General features: G+C 30.8%; 1 protein-coding gene across 1 annotated transcript in view; it reads right to left on the reverse strand.

Moving 5' to 3' along the window:
* Positions 1 to 220: 220 nt before the first annotated feature.
* The window catches only part of LOC143196356 (uncharacterized), a 34,838-nt gene continuing 12,355 nt past the window's right edge, over positions 221 to 22,703 (reverse strand). Inside the window, exon 4 of the mRNA XM_076404020.1 lies at positions 221 to 2,181. Coding sequence (XP_076260135.1) covers positions 2,077 to 2,181 — 105 coding nt within the window. The 3' untranslated portion in view covers positions 221 to 2,076. The remainder of the gene's footprint in view (positions 2,182 to 22,703) is intronic.

A 22,703-nucleotide genomic window follows, 5' to 3' on the forward strand; every position in this document is an offset into this window, starting at 1 on the left:
GTCGTTAATGCATGCCAACACGTCGCAGTGTTGCCGCATCAAATTGGACTAATTATTATTACTAACGTTTTGCATCATAGAGACAAAAAACCTAATACCAACACACCAGTTTGGGTTTATTAACAAGCATTCAACCAATTGGCTAGGTCCACAGAATAATAGATGTTATTGAAAAAGCCTACGAAAGTAAAAAAGTATGCTCAGCTATATTGTTATTCGATAAGGTTTAGCATGAAGGCCTTGTTCATAAACTACAGAAAATGTTACCAAAACAACACATTGAACTAGTAAAATCGTACATTACAGCCAGAATGTTTAGAGTCATACAAGAAGAAACTTATTCTACAATAAAAGAAGCTAAAGCAGCTGTACCACAAGAAAGTTTACTGGGTTTACTGGTTTACTCTACACTTGTGATATACCACAAATGGAAAATATTACGATGGCTACATTTGCTGATCATTCTGCGATTATAGCTGTCGGAGACAATAGTGAAGAAGCCTCACGAAAATTACAACAAGCAAATGACAATATAAATAATTGGACACAAGCTTGGAAAATAAAAATTAACGAAAGTAAATTTGTGCATGTGCAGTTTACCTACAATCAGACCGTACAAGGACCAATAACATTAAATAATACTAATAAATACATTAAATAATCATTCCATATAGCAAGAACGCCAAATATCTCGGAATGAATCTTGATGCAAAACTTTGTTGGAAGGAACATGTAAAGAAGAAAATAAAAGAACTGGATATATAGGAAAATGTATTGGTTAATTGGAAGAAAATCACAATTATCAGTACATAATAAATTTCTATTATATCAGCAAATACTGAAACCTATAGGGATATACGTAGTTCAATTATGGGAATGTTCTGTAAAAAGTAACATAAACAAAATGCAAATTTTTCAGAACAAAGTCCTGAGAGGTATTGTGGGTGCACCCAAATACTATAGGACTGATTACCTACATCGAGACCTTCAGATACCCACAGTCAGTCAAGAAATCAAGAGGGGGCATGAGGAAAGACTCCATTCTCATGAGAATATTGAAGTCCTGCAGCTTGTGGATATCATCAGAATAGGACACAGACTGACAAAAATTAAACCATCTGATCTGGTGTAGTGTTGTGTAGTGAGGTGCATATAATAAAAAATATAGCAGTGGCATGTATAAACATTATTTCACTAGAGACTGAGATAGGGCCGATGGGTCCTCCTAGTTATATAACTAGATTAAAGTTATCATAAAGACAAATTGTAGGTTAGTTGGAAACGACTAGTAACAATGTAATAATGAAATAATAATAAAAACTAACGTTTTGAAGAATTATGTAGGCACTTGACAACAGCTGCGACCAGTTTCAACACAAATCGAATTTATTAGGCATATTCCGTTATATATTCTATTATTCTATGTATAGGGTAATAATTCTATAACTAGAGTAAAATGAAGAATGAAAAATCCGAAAAATAAAGGAGTCTAAAACAAATTTAACATTTTTATAACCTGCATCTTGCAGTATATTCGACGTTATCTATGAAGGGCTATGGTTACTTATCGAACACAATAATTGTTAGTCCGGATTATAGAGGCTGCACTGATATTTTTTTTATTTGAATATGTCTTAACCAAATATAAAGATTGATGTTCAATAAGTACAAATTATACCCAAAAATCAACTTTTTTTGCTTTGCATTTGTTTTTTAAGTGTGAAATATACAACTGAAGACAGATCATAAAGAAATGTTCTATCTGATTTTTAAAAAATACCCATTTTTTACGTGTTAGATAGAAACATAAAATATATATCAATGATAGTAATAATTGCAAAGATAGTGTATCCCAAATTCTTCCTAATGTATCTTAGTACTATTTACAACATTATTATACACGAAAAATATTGAAAAACGAAAATGTTTGGTCGTAGAATGTACTTAACTCCCTCTTGCAATTTCTCGACGTTTTAACGAAACTCCACTGCGCTGTTCGATCGCTGCATCGACTCGTTTAACACTATTTTAGAACAATTATATCACGGATCCAGGTGGGAGTGGCTCGATGGCGGGCTATTGGATGGTACAGGAGGAAGTGTGATCGACGTTCAGCAGGTTGGAGTAGTCGTTTCCGCCGTTAGGGAAATCAATTTCCTCGTCGAAGTCGAAGTAGTGACACTGAAAAATAGATCGATATTAGTTTTCGGCGGGGCTAATGGGTTAATTTTAAACAAGCAGCGCTTGAGGGATTGATGATTATTCGCGAGCAATCGACGACGGTCTTTATTAAGTATCGATTTTGTTAACTATGTTATAATTCATTGCAGTTTGTCGTGAGTTGGAAAGTAGCCAATGTTGCTACATGAAATGAAACGTTTATTTTACTAGCGTCAGACGGTTTCCGTATAAAATACCAGTAGATTCAGAGTTGGGAAGTACTTGAATTTTGTAATTCAATTAATTCTTAATTAAGAATATAATTTCTAATTGGTTATTATTGGCGTTCTTTTTAATTGGAATCATTCGATATAGCTCGATAGCTTTCGTAAGAAATATTACGGCCCCCAAAATATATGTCAAATTATGGAAGCTAAAGTGATAGCACATCTGCTTCCGACTCTGTTTTTTTATGAACACGTATTGTTACCAGTGAATATAATAGAAAACGAATGGAGAGAGAGAGAGAGTTATATTTGTCTAGACTGTCAGATGCTTCAGTCACACCTTAAGTCCTTTGGGCTACTACCGACGTGAACATTTTCATGAGGGATTCTCATATCAGCAGAACTCACTGTTCAGTAATTGTAATGTACAATTAGTTAATATGCTCCATTCTCATAAGATAAAAGGTCCGTCTGCCATTCTATAGTGGAGCTGATGAGAAATGAATCAAAATTCTATGACATATTTGATCAGCTGGATAAGACTTTAACGGCCATATAATTGGAATACTTGGAGGAATTCATTGAAGTATTGAATCCAGTTACCACAGGATTAGATACATTCAGGTCATTTAATCGTCACTATGGCAAACTTCTGCGCACTTTAATGTCTGTAAGGTCCAGATTAGATCGGCTGCAGGTTTATAATTTGTGACATCTTACTGTTATTGCATCATAATTAAAGGATAGCTTAGAAATAAGATACGAAGATGATATAGAATCTTGGAATTCATGTTTAAGAATCAAATTACAAAGAGATTGAACCGCGACAGTGATCAACCACAGACATCAAAAATGGAGTTAAAGTTAGTTAGCTTCCTAAACTACAAAAACAAATAGCTTACCATCTATTCCATCAAAATGGGTTCATACAACATAATATAAGTTTGTGCTTATTAGGACATGTAGAAAGATTGTTTTATTTATGATAGTAGATTTAAAAATCTAGTGCTCATAAAAGGAAATTCTTCTTACTGGTTATTGGGCTGGGCTGGACTTGTTCAATTCTAATTATAAAACACCTAATTACGTTTTCTTATTTATATTTTGATTTTTAATAAAAATAGTTAAAATAATACTGTATTGTGTAACTTGTACTTCAATAACTAAAAAAATTGTATTTTGCCCAGCTTTGTCTGTGTGTTTGTATTGAATAATTGAAGCCCATCGAATGACATAATATCTAAGTCGATTTGGGTTTACTTTCTTAAAGAAAGTCATGGATATTATTATAATGATCTTCCCCATTTATTTCTGCATTTCTCCTTTAACAATTTTGATTTTAAATAAACTAACTTGTTACCGTAGGTTCTGAACCAACGTGCTTAATGCTATCTTATCGATGTTATCTATCGACCGATTTAGACATTATATAGGCAATTTCTTAATGTTAAAATTCAATTTTCTTTAAAATTATCCTCCACCTTTTGTATATTATTAACAATATTTTCAGAGCTAACGTGAAATAAAATATTTAATTTTGTTATACTTTATTTATGTATATGCCAAGTGGCACTGTATAATTAATAATATATAACATACCGGAATATTTGATATAGTTGGTTTCTTAAACAATCAACCTAATCGCACCTGCCACTATTAACCTCATCTCCATTAGAAAAACCCCTGACATAGTGGGAATCAAACCTGATACTATTGTGTTTGTAGGAGAACCATTCAGCCACTTTGACTACTGAGTTAGCAATATGAAAAAGATATTTTGCACTTGGCTGTGCTTTCAAGACTTCTTTTGTGCCATCTTAAAGCGTTGTGTCAAATAGTTTACGATGTCGTTTATTTGGTCAATCTTAATGAATCAATAAACTACTAAATAAAACCCATTTTTATGATAATTATTATACATATTATGTCATTTCAGTAAGTGATCTGTATAAATTTAATTCCGTATTCAGTAGATTTTTTTCACGGCTGTCATCACCTGTTTTTTTTATTGAATTTGTTCAATTAAGTGGAGTTGGAAAACTTGTAACGAAAAGAAGTTAACTTGACATATATTTTCCATTTGCTTTAAAGTTTTTGGAGATGCTTTTAGAGATTCTGAAGATCTCAGAAATTAAGTTTCCTTCTAACAAGCTTCACAAATTATATGAAACTGTCGATAGTAGTTTAAACGGCGAAAATTTGCATTGCTAAATCTAAATATAATGTGGATAATATTCAATTATATATCTATAAGAAATATAAAATTAAAAAAAGTTTCGGAAATGAAAATTCAAATATATAATATTTGTTTTGTTATATTATTTTATTGGGTATATTCTCATTTCAAGTGAAAGGAAAGCCAATGCTGAATTTTTCAATATGACGTCAAGCAATTACGAATGGAAAACCCGTGACGTTGATCTCGGACACAGTGTTCTGTATTCAATGTATCAAGATTAGGAATTGCACATACACTTTTAATGGAACAAAATGTGCATCACATGAACGTCTCAGTTATCGCAGATCTGCTTATATACAAATTTAGCTATTTTGGATATTCCTAAGTCGACACTTTGCTTTATTGATTATCACGTATTTACTTTACCTGGAATAAAAATTATTTCCGAAAAAAAAAGATTTGAAAGATTATAATATTGGCATAGTAGAGTTTAAATTAGTGTACGTATTAACTATTTTAATTAGTTTTAATTTGTCTAATGTGTAATTAAGGTAATATCGAGGTAAATAACAATATTGAAAACATTGAGGTTATATGAGTAATTAACAATTTGGTTCCTTTTTTAGTTACCAAATAATATACTGAATTATATTCAATACAATACTGGTTTAGTCGTGCAAGCGTCCATGAAATCAGTATATGTTCCTACAAGATATGGTTCCTATAACTCACACAACATTCATTGTTATTCACTACTAGCCTTATATTATTAAAAAACAAAAAAAATAAATTCAGGCCTTCAACAAGAGTCAATCAAATCCCATCATGGTTAGATATACGGAAGGCCAATATCAAATATCTGAACAAGAAACTTTGCACATAAAATAGTTTGTAGCTGTAATTCGTCAGCTTAGGGGTATTTCGTACATATTTGACTGAATAATGCGATTTTATCAAGTTTTTACAGCCGAGTATGTGTGTTGTGGTAAAAAGAATTTTCAAACATTTTGAGTAATACTTACGTGCAGTCAAGTCAAGTAATGTAAGATAAGCTAAGTAGATATCTATTTAATTCACTCATATTCATAACAAATTAAATTGTCATAGGACAATTTGATTTGTTAAAACATACATAGAAACACAGATTTTGTAAAGTAATTTATGAAGTATTGTAGTTACACAGACTTATAAGATTGTTAAGCTATTATTACTGCAAAATATTACTAGATAATTTGGCACAATATAGAGCATACAATGCATTATCAAACGCATGTAACATAATTTATATCATTTTTGTATTGAGTACATTTGTGTTGTGGAGTAAATAACACTGTTGATAACATTTGAGGTTGGGCCTTATTCATGTGTTTATTGTGTATATGAGTCTAATAATTTTATTCAACTATGTAAAATGAATACTATGGTAGTCTTGTTAAGTACATTTGCATCTGTATCTGTTTCACTAGGTTTCATATCGAAACAATTTTGATTTGTCTTAGCAAATAAGAGCACTTGATTTCAATAATACTATTCTTACAGTTCCCATGTGGTGACTGTGTTATTATTGGCTACTTTATTAAGTTCTATATAACATAGTATGTAGTATTCTTTTTAAAATTAATTTTTTGGTTACGGTCACAGAGTACAGTCATATCGACGAATCGATTGTGGGAAAATTTAGGTTATTTCAATTTTCCTGTTCTGTTCCTTTATTCTGCTTTCCTTGTTTAATTTTTCCATTTATCTTTCGCGCCGTTGCTTGCGCAAAACCATTTTTTTAATTGTGAAATATAAGATAAATAATCCAAATAAAATCGAAGCGCGCTAAAAATTTCAAATGTTAGATTGCGGAAATAGTGCTTAAGAAATGGTAAGTGACGTCAATGTTTTGTAGCGCTTCTGATAGGTGAATAGGTGTAATGAAGTTAACATAAAAAAACGTCAAAATGTCAATAAAAAACATCAAGGATTGTTACACAGTCCAAAGGTAATTTTTGTTTTATTAATAATAGTTTGAAATTTTTATTTTAAACATTGTAATTTATGGGCTGAAAAGTCCCTAGCCTAACACATAGATGGCGCTAGTTTTATTGCATTCACCGCTTTTTCAGTTAGAACTAAACTTCAAAAAAGAAATCTGTTAAATTTCATGATATTCATCTCATAAGTTTGTGTTAAGAGTGACCACTACTTGTGTTATTTTCAAAACAATAAATCTAAAACAATTTGGTGTTTTGATATTACACTGCTTCCTGATGGGAAAAACTATGGTTTAAGCGAAGCAACGAAAATAAAAGTGTTATAAGGACTCCGCTTCAACAGAATAAATAATAAGACGTTATTTTGCTAACTTCAAACATGGTCGTGAAACCGATAATGCAGAGCGTAGTGAACGCGCAAATGCGGTGGTAACTCCAGAAAACATAAAAAATATACACAAAATCGTTGTGAATGATCGAGAAGTGAAGTTGCGTGAGTTAGTTCATAAAGACATCAAAAGAACGTCTTGGTTTTATAATGTATGAGCATTTGACTGTGAGAAAGCTTTGTCCAAAGTGGGTGTCGCGTTTGCTCACTGTATACCAAAAACAAAAACCTGTTGATGATTCTGAGTAGTGTTTGGTCATATTTAAACGTAATGAACTGGAATTTTTGCGTCGATATGTAACAATGGATGAGACATGGATTCATCGCTTCACTCCGGAATCAAAACGATCTGAGTGGACAGCAACTGGTGCCTATTTTGAGGCAAAAGATAAATCGTTCTACAAAAGTGGTATTGAAACGTTAGAGCGGCCGAATGATTGTGTTGCTTTTAAAGGAGATTACGTTGATGAATACAGTTTATTTCTTACGTCCCGGACTTTTCAGCCTGCAGCTTTTCGTATGTTATATTTTTATAATAAATAATTTTCGGCCACCATGTAGCATTATTGTTTTACTTCATTGTATGACTTTTCAATTAAGCGTGTTAAGAAGGTCTAGCAAAGTTTATACGATTTTGATTAAAGTAATTACATTACAACCTTCGTTTATGTTTATCTAACAGATCGTCACTTCTCTCTCTTCTCTTTATATATAAAACTTTTAACGAAAAACTTTATTTTGATCTCTTACATATCAAAGCCTATAGAGCCCAATAAAAAAGTTAGTGACTCAAGACGTATATCATAACCTCAAATCAAAACCGCACAATCTCCTAACACTATCCGGTCTGGGATCGATTTTCTAATTGAAAATCTTCGAGAAAGCGCCGAGACAGTTTTCTGTTACGACCCGGGGTTTGGCTAGGAAGGCTCTCAGTATCGCGTTGGCGTCTCGTACGAGTCGAACGAGAAATAGACGTAAAAAAAGCCCGTCTCCCCCGCCCCCCTGGAACTTCAAACTGTATTAAATTAAAACGCAGACAACTTAAGCTCGCATAAATTGGACGGGATTGATTTAGTAAGCATATCAGTGGCATACTCAGCTTGCAAGTGAATTGGATGGATCTGACGGACTTTTTGATCGTTTTGATTGAGTTATAAGGAAATTGTACCGAGTTGGCGACATCGTAAAATCTAGAATTCACTGCTTTAATACTAAAATTCTGTTTTTAATTTAAGCTGTTTGAAATTTCTCACTGCTTAGTTGTAATTTGTTTAAACTCTATATTAATACGCTAAGTCAGAATCTTGCTTAAGAATACTACACAGATGGATTGTGAGGTTTAACATAGTTAATACTTAAAATGGCTGTCTTCGTTGGCGCAGTGGTCAAGGCGACATGACGGTCTTTCTACTGTTGCGATAATCGCGGGTTAGAATTCTGCTGGGTCATGTACTTTATGTTTGTTTTTGTAATTGTAAATGTCTTTATAGGCAATAGCGGAAAATCTGACAAGGAATAACCATTCCAGTCATGCCAATAACCAGGCTCGGTAAAACCGGATGTCTTTTGGGATGATCTCCGTTGATCGAATTTCGGAGCTCATGTTAAACTGTAGGTCCAGTCCAGATAAACTCTCGCTGGTAAAAAGAAGACTCTTAACAAAAAAAATTAAAATTTTTGTATAATGTGTGTTACAAGTACATCAATTAATATAATTCATACAAAAATACATATAGTCTATCCAAAGTTGCTGTGAACATGCATCATCAATATGTTTAATTCATTGCCTGCCGAAATATGTAAATTAGCTTTAGAATAAGGAAATATGTTCCTTCTCATTTTATTATTCCTAAAAGAGATACAATGCTGTCTGATACGTTCGAACAGGTAAACGAATCAATCTGTCAAAGTCGTCCAGTTGTCAAACGTGTGCAAAATTCTTAAAACGATACTGGTGATAAGAGGTTGTATATCGACAAGCATTGTCTTAAAGCCTTGCTTGTTTTGATACATTTTAAATCGCTACTAATTATGACTCTGGTTAAAAATGCCGATGGCAGACAGAACAGAATCTCTTTATAATCAACTAATTCGAACAGAAATTGGATAATGGAGGCTCCCTCTTGCCATAAAATTTGTTGGAGAGATAAGCAATTTTTCTGCTAAATATTAATTTGCTGCGGTTTTTCATGAAAATGTTTTAGCGTGTTGCAGCTGCACTTAAATTAGTATGGACATGATTACTGAAATATCTCAAAAAATTAAAAACATAATCTTGGATTTACCAAAAAGAAACCGTCCTCATGCGAAGCGGTTGACGAATTAAGATCAGCTTGATGATAACACTATCACAGATCAAATATAGGAAATCTATAAATGCAGTGAGTAGTTTTTTCAATACAAACATAATTTAATACAATTATTTCAGATGAAACTGTTAGTCTGAAGTATCGAAGATGTCTAATGAAGCTTTCAGGCATTGCATTCATAGACATATTCTAAGAGCGTGAAAGATTTATATCCATTAGATATGTATGTAATTGTTCATAATTTACTTGAAAATTTGGTTAAAATATGAGAGGAGAGACAATATACCTACTGTTTTGCAGATATGACAAATGCATTAGGAATAATTCAGTCATTTTTATTAAGAAGTAGGAATGTGAATCAAGAAGATATCAAAATAACTTGAAAAGGAAACACGCCATCGAAGGAAAGAAGAACTAAACGTGAAAATATAAATATGCTCTCTAATGAGAGTAAAATACATTACTTGGATATATAAATGTTAATTAGGTAGATTAGGTCTCCAGGGGGATACCACTACATAAATAACGCGCCTAGAACTCTACCTCATGGGTGGTGTGGAAAAGAGTTTAATGTAAATATAATAAAACAATTCTCACCTATACACTTTTGTGTTTGTTTGTTTCATTATTTTATTTAAACTAGAATTTTTTTATATGTCAAAGCTAAACTGTACTAATACTCTGAGTTGATACGGCAACATTGCGACGTTTTGACATTATAAATTTAGATGAGTATATAGTATTGTATGCTCACACCAACTTTGGATAGACTACACTTGTGAGCTCAGTACAACCAGGTGGTGTTGCCAGCTTATTCTTTAACTTAATTTAGCTTATTATTATTTCTTAAACAGCGCAAGCGATGCAATTTCATGGGAAAAGTGAGTTTGCAGTCGTTATTAACTGTTAACAATTTAATTTAATTATTATTCAGTATTATTTAAGCTTTTGTGTTTATTGATTTTTTAGGTACAGTTGAGAATATGGAAGATTGAAGGTAAGTTAATATAGATATTGTAAATAGTATAAGATGCGCGAAAGTTAAATAATTTTACGTTGATTTTCCTTTTATAAAATTTTATCCCGAGACGTATTAACTAATTTTAAAAAAACATTCCTGTCCATAAGATGATAGTTTTCTCACCCATTTAAATTTCCACGAAAATACTTCGGATTCGGATTCATTTGAACTTCGATAATTATAATTTTGGAATTTATCTCAGGTTTTTTAAGCAAATGTATTTTTCATGTCAGAATTCTCATTGGAGTAGTATTATAACTTTCAATAATACATCCTTTTTTAAATAAATATACAAAAATGATATAGAAAAATATATTTACATCATAAAAGTATATTTTTTTCTTTTAAAAAGATATCTATTGAGAAAAATTGATACAATATGTTCCGCAATTTTTTGTTATTTTTCTGTCAATGTGGCGATACCGTGTCGAAAAAACCACATTGGTTTTCCAGCGATCCAATATCCATCAATTTTTGCACTTATTCAGTATTTGAGAATCGTGTCCCAGCCAATTAATACTGCATCGATGAAGTGGTGATCAGAAGACACTATGACTGGTAAATACGACTTTCCATTTGAGCTGTAGCATTGTATTATAACTCTGACAACGAATTTTTTTGTAACAGTACGTCATTAAATTTATTTCAGTGACGACGGCAAATATTTGCTGTAATAGTTTTATTCGATGTCGGTACAGTAAGACTCTATGACTAACCCTGATTTTAAGAAAATAATAAAACAACGACGCTTAAACGGCGAAGCCGAAAATTTGAGTTAAATTTTGTCCATTTTGGTTCTTTGTCATTGAAATAAAATTTTGACAATTGGGATATGACAGAGCAACATCGTTAGTTTCTAAAAATGTTTTATCGGTTTCGGTAGTAGATCAAACAACAAAAATAATGAATGGCGAATATACAATTTACGTATACACTGCATTATTCAATAACGCTAATTAGAAAATTATCTGTAAAGAAATGGTAAGAAAATCGAATTTAATAGTTAGGTTAGGTTGTTCAAGAGTTGTTTTACATTGTTTGGCACTTATAATGCTTGTAAAACACGAGTAAAATCACCTTCACAAACGTATCGCACTGGCATATGGAAGTGGGATGCTCCCTCTATGCGCATCTACAGTTACGTTGTGTATATCCAGTATGTTATGCAAAAATGAAGTAGCAAGACACATTATAATGTTACGTTCGCTTGAGTTAAATACCATGACCTTGTCAAATTTCTAACTATTCAAGTAATTCCTACTGATATTCATCATTTTTAAAGGCTATGGTTATGGTGGCAGTTTATTGTAAATCAGTGGTTATTAAAAATATATCGTTGCGAATCTGAAAAAGTCATAAATGTTGGTGAACGTTGATTGAACTGGTTATGAAACGTGGATTTGGTTCACTTTTCCATTTTTTTTAAGTGGCGATGAAATAATTTTTTTGTGTTCACATCACCTATGTTTTAAGAAAAAAAGATTGGTTGAATTGGAAGAAAGAAGGTTGTACAACAAGTGGATTTGGCTAATCACGCAAAAAGACTTTTGAAAGTAAATATTTAAGATACGATAAGTTTAGAGTTAAGGGCTTTCACATTCTTTAAACTTCTTAAAATGATATACAAATCTTCTTTTTACTCTTCGCTGCTTCGATGTTGGGATAGCATATTAATCACGGCCCAACAAACATGTTTCCTTCTGTTTAGCTTCTGATAAAATTTACTATTATTTATTTATAATTTATTTAATATATTATAATCTATTATTTATTAATTACCCATTGAAAAAAGCAAAAAAGCAATCTCTAGACAAGGTTTTTACGAATTATTTGATTACTTTCAGCTTATTGGACCATTGTTGAATCCTTTCTCTACTATATAAGTAGAAACTTTGTAAATTCCTATTTTTGATCAACGGAACAGCTTTCAAATATCCACTTACCATGAACACTCGTATTACATTATCAAAGAGAAGCAAAATATGTTTTATTAAAAAAATGAGACAACAATTGTTTATCACAAATATATTTTATATATAATGACAGAAAGTAGCATAAAATTAATTTTTAATATAAGCCGGATTAATTGATATTGATGGGTTGTCAGTAAACATATTAAATAAAAATGTTTTGTAAAAAGTAAATGGATTTTTAATGGTTTACCCGAAATATGGCTAATCATGGAAGTTAGTGTAAAAACACAATAGGAGGAGGTGAGTTTTTAATAATTATAAAGTTGAAGGTTAAATTATAAATAATTGAAGGCAAATATGTTTACAATATTTTAACGAGACAAAAAATTAAGTAGGAATTGATTATTGGATAATGACATTAAATTTAACGGAGATTTTCTATAATTTGAATAAACTACTAATCTAACCTACGAATCTTGCTTTCGAACTTTTTGAACCTTTCCTTTTTGAACTTTCTGGTAATTGTGTTTACGAATTCCGAGACTAATTCAGACATCATTGTCTCGATATTTTTGGATGTTTCTAACATGACATGCGGTATTCAGAATTTCAATCATCAATATTCTATTACTGAACGCTTGCAATTTGTCGATCTTGATAAATTTGAGGAAACGAGACTGTTTTTGTGAACTATATAGAAAAATGGATCACACCATTGTCTGATACATAAGGATTGAGACTGTTAGTGTTTTTACCACTGGAATAGTACTTCCAATACGCCATAGTTGACGTTGAAATGAAATCTTAAGTAGGTAAGCAGTCTTAAATCTTTGTATGCACGGATTGGGAAATTTCTAAAACATTAAATTGTTTTTTGCAGGAATGCTGTTACGGAAAAAAATCGCTTGTATTTTTTTTTGTGGATTCAATTGAAGCTTATAAACTGTTTGACTGGTGCAAATATTTACAATATTCTTTAAAATTTTAGTGATAATAATTATAGATTATAAAAAAGTAAACGATGTTTTAGCTTTTAGCTTGTTTTGATACATTTCAAGTCGCTACCAAATATCATAAAATATATCATAAATATTATGATTATTCTGAAAATTCCGAAGCCAGGAAGGTCAGAAACAGATTGCGTCGCTAATTAGTTACTTCGAACAGGTACGAGATAATGGAGGCCTCGACTATAATGATACCAAATATTATGTTGCTGCTTTAATTATATTGAAAATATTTTTTAGAGTGCTGCAGCTGCTCTGAATATTAGTATGGACACTGTTACAAAATTTTCTCAAAAAGTGAAGAATAATATAATTTTAAATTCAGTAAAGAGAGGAACATACGAAGCGGGTGATGAATAGAGATCTCCTTAATGCTAGCTCTATTCGGAATCAAATATACATATGTGATCTATGAAAAAAGTGAGTATTTTTTTTCGATATTGTGTTTTAGATATAATCGTAATTTAATATAATTGGTTCAGAGAAAACTACTGTTAATCTGGGAAGTATTTTCATAAAACTCAGGAATATAAATTAAATTTTGATAATACCATCTTGAAGATAGCACTACTTTATATTATCACTTGATAGTAAGACAAAGAAGAGATTTTTTAGAAAGTCTGATAAATATCACAGTATATCAAATGGCAGAAATATATTTATAGAGTATTACGTTTTCTTCCCCATCATTGCATGTTTAATTCTATAGAATTGATATGGGGATGGTAAATAGTGACTGTATTGCATAAGTTGATCGAGTGGAATATACAATGAAGAACTGTTTGGACTTGTGGAAGGAAGCATAGTTTACCATAATACATACGGTTTGAACGAATTCCATAAGATACACAGAAGAAGAAATTGATAAATGGTGGAATCGTGAACAAGTGTTTGATATATTAGATATTTAACAATTTATTATTTAGCTTGAAGAGTGATTCTGATAGTTAAAGTGGTAGTGACTGTAAGACTAGTGTGTCCAGACATCTGTGTAATTATTTAGAATACTCATGAGCACTTAGTTGAAATATGAGGAGAATATGTATACTAACTCTTTTGCAAATGATATGGAAAATGCGTTAAGGGGAATTATGTAATTAAATTTAGTAATATAAACAAAATAGATCAAATATTACAACAAAAATGTACATAGATAGTGACACAAGAGAGTTACTCTCAACCAAAATGACTTGACAAGGAACTCTTGAGATGGAAACCTATCAGTGAAGTAAACAAGAATTAAACGTAAAAATGTAAATATGATCTTCCATGAAAATAAAATGTACTACTTGGATATACAGTTGTTAACTACGTGGATTAGACCTTCGGTGGATACCACTATATTTAAAAAACGTGCCTAGAACTTTACTTCATAGGCAGTGTCGAAAATAGTTCAATGTAGATATCATAAAACAACCCTACACTTCAAACTCTTATGGCTGTATACTTAACTCTAGCTTAAGTACTTCGATAATATATGCATTAAATATATTATAACGTTAAAATAAATTATATTTGATAACATCATTATATTTACATTAGAAATTTGTTATATAGTTGTATAAAACATAGAAATATAGAATGGAAATTTAAATATGCAAACATATTCTCATTGCGCGTCTAAGTCACTAGAGTGCCTGAGATAAAAGCTGACAGATTTTGTTATGTTGATTTGAAATAATAAGTCTGTGGGTATTTTAAGTTTGTCTACTTTATTGTTATATGTCGAAGCTAAAATGAATTAAAAGCAAAAGTTGACGTGGTTGAAATATTTCTATATTGAGACGTCAAACATTCTGATGGCGTAAGTTTTTATTTTGGACGGACTATACCTATTCTGCTCTCGTTTTGCTTGTATTAATGCAAACATAATAGAACAATAATGAAATATTAATTTGGAAATTAAGATTGTACTAATCACAACATTGAAAGATGTAATAAAAATTACTTATTAGTTTATTATATTTTTGTTTTATTTATTAGCAGATATCTTTAAATCGTCTATGGCGGGTTTAACATTTTGGTTTGTAATTGGCTCTATCTAGCTGTTATTCGGATGATATTTCTTATTTTGTCCGTTTCGAATCTCTGATTATAAATCTTTTTTGAAATGGTCTGGTTTCGTTGTGCTTCTTCAACATTTCAAATACAGAATCGTAGTCGTTAAAAATTTAAAGGCAAGTCACGTGGTTTCAAAATATCGAATTCCCTTTCGTGACCAGTATTAGCTATAGGAAACCAGTTTTGACATCTGGAAGGAAAATTGTTAGAGTATCTGAACGATAAAGTAATAAAATTGTTTTATGAGTTCTAAATCCCATCTTTAAAATGATGTATGTTAAATTAATTGCTTACTGGATATTTAATGCTTATTGGAAAATAGTATACAATGTTATATCTCGAAATATTATGTAATGTTAGTTATTTGTTTTGTTGTTTCTTTGGCATCATTTAAATTCCATGTAAGAAAAAGTCGTCTTTCGAAACCACACAACTCAATGTTATTTCAGTTGGATGCTTTAAATTTAACTTTGTAGGTTGTTGGATTGAATATGTGATGAAGCATTGTTATGTATAAAAAGCTTAAAAAAGCACTTTGTCATGATATTTCTTCTATGGTCATTATTCATCCATACTCAACTAATATGTTTCATTGGTTTACGTTTCAGATTTAGTGTCTTATTCAGAAATGATTCCAGTTCATCAGAAGGTTTTATATAGCCTGCTCAAAGTTATTTTGTGCATACGTCATTTAAATCGGTGACATAAAAAAATCGCAATGTTGCCGCATCAACTCTGAGTTTTATAGTTCAGTTTGGCTTTGACATACATTCTAATTCTATTCTAAATAAAATAGTTGAACAAAAATGTTATCAAATATAATTTATTTTAACATTATAGTACATCCTAAAACTACAGTTAATTATACAGCCATAATAGTTTATTGGGTAGAGATATAACTCCTTATCACTATTGCTTTTAAGAATTTTGCATACGTCTGACAATCGGACGACTTTGACAGGCTCATTCGTTTACGTCTTCGATCTAATCAGACAGCATTGTGTCTCTTTTTAACTAGAATAAAATGAGAAGGAAAATATTATTTGATACTAAAACGAATTTACAAATTACGGCCGGCCATTTCATATATAGAAAATTCAAAATTTTTCTGTATATACATCCTGATGACGTATGTACAGAAAAAATTTTAATAGATTATATAAACTGTTTGTATGTTAGCTTTTATGAAACTTTGGTATTAATACCTACACATTTTATCGATGAAATTCTCTCGATCTTTCATTATATCAAGATTTTTTGATTTTGTTGTTTCATTTGTTATTTAAAGTCCACTATAATAGCTTATCAAAAAAAACTCAAACAAAAAAAGAATAAGTTATATGTTAAATTAATTAATCATGTACATGAAGGTAAAAAGGTATATTCAGCTATATTCTCAGATGTAGCACAAGCCTCTGAAAAAGTATGGCATGATGGCCTTGTTCACAAACTACAGAAAATTTTGCTGAAACAATGTGCTGAATTATTGAAAACTTACATTACAGCCAGAATGTTTAGAGTCAAACAAGAGGAAGCCTACTGTACAATAAAGAAGCTAAAACAGATGTACCACGGGGAACTGTATTCAGACCAATTAATTACCTACTCTACACATGATATACCATAAATGAAAAATATCAAGATGAGTATATATGCTGATGAGACGAGAAGAGATGAGAGAAGAGAGAAGAAGATGCACCAAAATTACGACAGGCCATTGACAATATACAGAGTTGGACCCAAACTTGGAAAATTAAAATTAACCAAAGTAAATCTAAATGTACATGCGCAGTTCATAAGTATAATCAGACCGCATAGCCACCAATAACAATAAATAACACTATTATTCCATATAGCAACAACGCTAAGTATGAATCTTGGGGCAAAACTTAGTTGGAAGGAACATGTAAAAAAGAAAAAGAAAGGACTGGAGCTAAAGTTTTATTAAAATGAGAGAAAATCACAAGTATGGGTACATAATAAATTACTATTACGAATAAAGTTTTGAAACCTAAATGGACATAAGGAATTCAATTATGGGGATGTTCCGCGAAAACTAATATAAATACAATGCAAGTTTTATGAGTCCTGCGAGTATTGTAGATGTGTCAAGATACTACAGCACTCATTACTTACACCGAGACCTTCAGACACCGACTGTCATTTAGAAAATGAAGATAATTACAAGGAGACATGAGGACAGACTACATTCTTATGTCAATATCAAAATAATATAATTTTTGGATAACACCAGAACATGACAAATACTTTAAAGAATCTAAACATTTGATCTTGTGTAGTGTAGTGTAGTAAGTTGCATTTAATAAAAAAACCGCAGATATATACCTGGATATAAGTTATTGTAAAGACGAATTGTAAGTTAATCGGCGACGACTAGTAATAATGTAATAAACAAATAAAAACATCAATCGTTACACTTCAGTAGTTCCATTAATATTGTGTTGCAAATAAAATTTCGTGTTTGGAGATAAAAATATTTCAATTTTATTACTAGAAATTATAATCTAAAGAAAATTAATATATTAGAAAAAGTAAAAATAAATCTGATTTTGGATAAATTGCAAATACATTAAAGCAGTATATTAATTAAAAAGGCGAATGGAATTTTGTTTGGTAATCTGCAGTTAGTTTAAGAAAAATGTGGGGGTTACGTACATTTAAAAAATTCAAAAAACTTTTTCTATTTAATGGACTGTCTGATACCTTCTTAAAATAGAAAGCATTTTATCAATATATTACAGTTAAAGTATAATATGTAATATTACAATATTATAGTTGAAAGACTTAGGCTGAAGTAGTTTAGAATTGAACCGAAGGGATATAGATTAAAAGAACTGTTGCTGATTGACAGTAATGGGAATTTATAGAAGAATTATAAAAACCTGCGTCGTCTAGCAGCTCTTGGAGCGTCTATTAAGGATAGGAAGGATATGATGACGATGTAATAAAATTATATTAATATCGATTACCAAAGTTATGTATAATTTTGATCTAATAACTCTAATTAGTATATCCATTATTGTATGAGAACGACTGCACTGGATTAAATGGGTTACATGGAGTTGGAAATTTCAAAAATATATTTTGTTTAATATTTCACTATTTATATAATTATCTATAGTCGGGAAGGTTATCTTGAAAACTATACAAATCAGGCACCTTACATTAAATACAAAAAAAAATGATGAATGGATATAACAAATCCATTTGGGGCCCGAGTCAATGTTCGTCAACGATATGTCATTTCTTCACTGATTTTCAATATTTATCTGCATCCAGTACTATGGATAATCAATATGCTATTACAGACTCCTTAACCAATCTGATGTTCGGCTATATATTCGGATGATCGGCCTATATTTGCTGTAGAAACACTGAGGCTTTTGGCATTATTTTAATTCTAATGAAGAAAATACCAAAGAATTGACGACTGACCCATTAGAGAACGTGCAGGAGTTCACCGTCGAACTAATAAGTCAAATCAGCTAAGTTCAGGAGAATTAGAATCAATATTAAAATCTGCATATTTCGAACGCTTTTCTTGCCGTATAGAAGACATGGCTCTGAAACTTGGATACTGTTACAGTCGGACAACTGTAAGTTAGAGGATTTTAAAATACAATGTCTATGAGATAAGGTAAATTCGGCATATTTCCTTCCGAGATCGTATTAGACATGAAGTCATGTGTTTAAGATGAATCACAACCGTGATTTGAACTACATTCTGCCGGATCTCGGATTATTAGACTGTAGTTTATGTTCAGATGTCGATATAATTATTGATTTCTTGCTTTTAAATTTACGTAAACAATATGTGAAGCCGTTGAAATAATGTTTTACTACCGGTCTTGGCTATATCTGCCGTTATTTGATTGATTACAGTGGTCCTACCACATTTTAATAATCTTATTGCCGTTTACAGTTCGTCTATTGCTGGTTACTGCAAGAGTTCATCATTTAATTTGATACAGTTCGCTAAAACCATGTAATATTCATTTTATTATTACTTCCACTTTTTTCAGGCTAGTCCAGTGATAATAGCTGCCCATAAAATATTTTCCTCTCTCTTGATTAATATATGAATATATTATTGTTGCTGTCGAAATTATTTTCAGATATTTCTTAATTCATTTATATTCTAAACGTATTTTTCAAATATTATCTAATCTAACTTATAACGATTTCGTTAAAAATTAAAAATTATAATGCAGGTATAATAAGTTTGATTAAAAACAATATTTATAATATCCGAATAACAATCTTTTATTTAATTTTCTCGTTAGCTGGAAATTTATATTCAAGTCAAGTATTTTAACTTTGTTCCAGAGAACAGTCAAGCAAAAATTTAATTAGAATTTACTTAAATTTAAAGTTAATTCGAATAAATTGTTCAAATATATTGGATCTGTCAGTTTGTTTGAACATTAGAATGTTCTGTTAGCTTATCTCTAGTTTAAATATTAAACACATATCCCTGATGCTAGTAATATTAATTTATTAACTGATTAATAAACTTGTAGTAATCGCAGAACCGACTCCTTAGATGGAGCTTGAATCCGGTATTATTGAGGGTTTTATTTGTGGTAACCTCTCTCAATTTTGACAGATTCGGATTTAATGTGATTTAGTATTCTAATTCTAAACCTTGTAGTGATGGAAGATGAATGGCAATATCTTTGTCTCATATGCTCTTTTTTCGTGTTACAGGTCCGGAGTAAAAAGCATTATTCTTGCTAGTTTCTTTGTTATTTCTTTGCTTAGTTATACCTAGAATATACTAGATGCTTTCATGAATATTTTCATTTAAATTTTTTTTTTTAAGAATTTTTTCATTTAAATATGCATATCTTGGAAAAATTTGGTATAATATATACTAATCAAAATACACATCATTTGTTATAATTTGTCCCCATATTTCTGAAAATATGGCTAGACCGTATCGAAATAACGATGTTGGTTTGGTAGCGATCTAACTATTGATCCATTTACGCACTTCAGAATTTGGAAACTATGTGCAAAGCAACGCATGCAGTTTGTCTGGTAGGTTTTCTGGGTATCACAGAACTATCCATTAAAGTTGCAGTAATGTTTTCTTTACAACTTCTGTGCCGAGCGTTATAATGCAAAAATGAAGAGAGCTTGACTTTGCGTCTGTTATTTGCTGATCTTTCTTGCAAAAATACGTCATTTAATTTTTTCAATTGACGTAGGCAGTTATGTGCAGATTACTACCACATTCACTTTTAACAGATCGTAATTCACTTCATCTGATCCCTATCTACAGCTGATGACATCAGGTGCACACTCTAATTTTCTTCTTCGGTGTATATATGTATGGTTTTCCTGAACAAATATATGACATTGTTTATTTGTTGTAATCATAATTGATCTACTTTTATTCGCCTGTCACAGTACATGTCACCTGTACTGTACACACCTGTATCTGTCACACATTTCATGTCACCTGTTAAAACAATTAGAAATAGTATTTCAATAAATGTTTCAGTCGTGTGGTAGGAGAAGGAGTAGACCTTCCCGTTGCATTACATATAAACGTGTGGAAATAGTAGATTCATCAACTGATAAATTATATGAAAATTGAAATGAAATATGGAAGTATGGGTCTGGTTTTCGCACAGTAACCCTATTAATTGTATTCAAATTGTTGTCCCTCAGGCCATTCTTTCTCGTTAAACTAAAAATCATTCAAAAAAAACTTGATTTCTTCAAATCAATCCACAAAAGTAATGAATGTAAGTAATAATAGAGAACAAAAGTAATGTAATAATAGATATGATCCCATAAACGTTTGGGATCTTCTCGTCTTCTAGACTACCGAAAATAGAAAAAGTTCACATATTATAAATTTAGGTACAACGCCGTGAATTTAGGCGCAAACGCTATGAAGTTAGAGACAGATCAAATCAGCTGATCTAATAAAATAAATATACCATTAGTTAACAGTATTGAGTATTTCGAGACGGTTCCAGTCAGTTTTCGCCTGATTTTGCGAAGTTACCATTTACAATCCAATGAACTACGGCAGCCATTATTGTTTAGACCATGGCTTTGATTAATTATATATGTTTATAGTTTACCTGTTGTGCCGTTCATATTTTGATCATAAGTATCTATTCCATTTTTACTTTAATTATGACTGATACTGCGAAAGTAAATGTCCAGATAGATATCACTCGATGTGAGCCAACCTCATCTACATCACAGGTCTTTGATCATAGAGAGCCATTCCAAAACATTAAAATTGAACAAGAAGTTTGGGTATATTGAATACTTTGACACGTGGAAAGATAATATTGAAAGAAAAACTACGTCATCGTGTTTTATATTGCTGGTTCCCATTATGGCAAACATATTATCACTTCTAATTTCGAGTCTAATCGCTCAGGAATTTGAAAGAGTGTGTTAAAGGTGGAGAATAAAACTAATACATATAGGATATGAAAATGACTTGATGAGTTACTTTTATTCATATTAAAAATCAGACAGAAATATGATTGCACTCAAATTAGCAGTCAAAATTCAAAAGGATTCTATATTGGATGAAATCCGATATAATTTAGGTAGTGGCAATTTGGACAAGTTCTATTTATTGACTTGTAAAGATGTATATAATACTAATTAAACAAGTCGATTAAATTCTACAGGTACAACATATAAAAGTGATGCTAGAAGTATTGAAGTCTGAGTAAATAAGGTCAAAAAGAATGTAGAAATGAGAAATGTGATAGGGATAAGATTGAATTTTGTTTGTTGATCAATGTTACTCAAAATGATGAGAGATCGGAGAATTTGTTCAATTAGCATGTTAAATTTCGAGTGTATATATTGTTACATATTGTATAATTGTAAAGACAAATGGATGCTTGTAGATAAGACCTAATGGGAACATCACATAAAAACGCTTAGAGCTACATCTTATGGGTGGTCTGGAGAAGTTTATCTCATATTTTAGTATAGATTTTTTTCACAATTATTTTAAAAATAATTGTGTTTATAAAAGGCTCTTTATAATACATACACAATATTATGGAATTGTACTAAAAATTGAAAACTATATCAAAAAATTTTAATTTGAGTTTCAAGGGAGATTGTAGGTCAATTTTCTATTTCGAGGTAATTAACTTTATTTAAATTATATTCTTTAAATATACGTATTATTTAGAAGAATTGGCAATGTCTCGTTTTCATTTCAAAAATTACACTCTTGTTTAATCAGAGATTGGTCTAAAACATATTATAAAATAAATTCAGTTTTCCTAAAATGATAGAGTTGTTATATTAATTCTGTTTACTTAGAAACGCCCTTAATATTATTTATGTATTTTAAGTATATTTGTAAGGCTACAAATTTAATATTTATTCATTATTCACTGTATAATGAGAGTCTTTTTAATTACGATCTTAATAAGTCTAT

This window comes from Rhynchophorus ferrugineus, unplaced genomic scaffold (assembly GCF_030347505.1).
Source record: "Rhynchophorus ferrugineus isolate W39M unplaced genomic scaffold, kcgeb_rfMv2 rfM4, whole genome shotgun sequence".
NCBI classification, from domain to species: Eukaryota; Metazoa; Arthropoda; class Insecta; order Coleoptera; family Curculionidae; genus Rhynchophorus; species Rhynchophorus ferrugineus.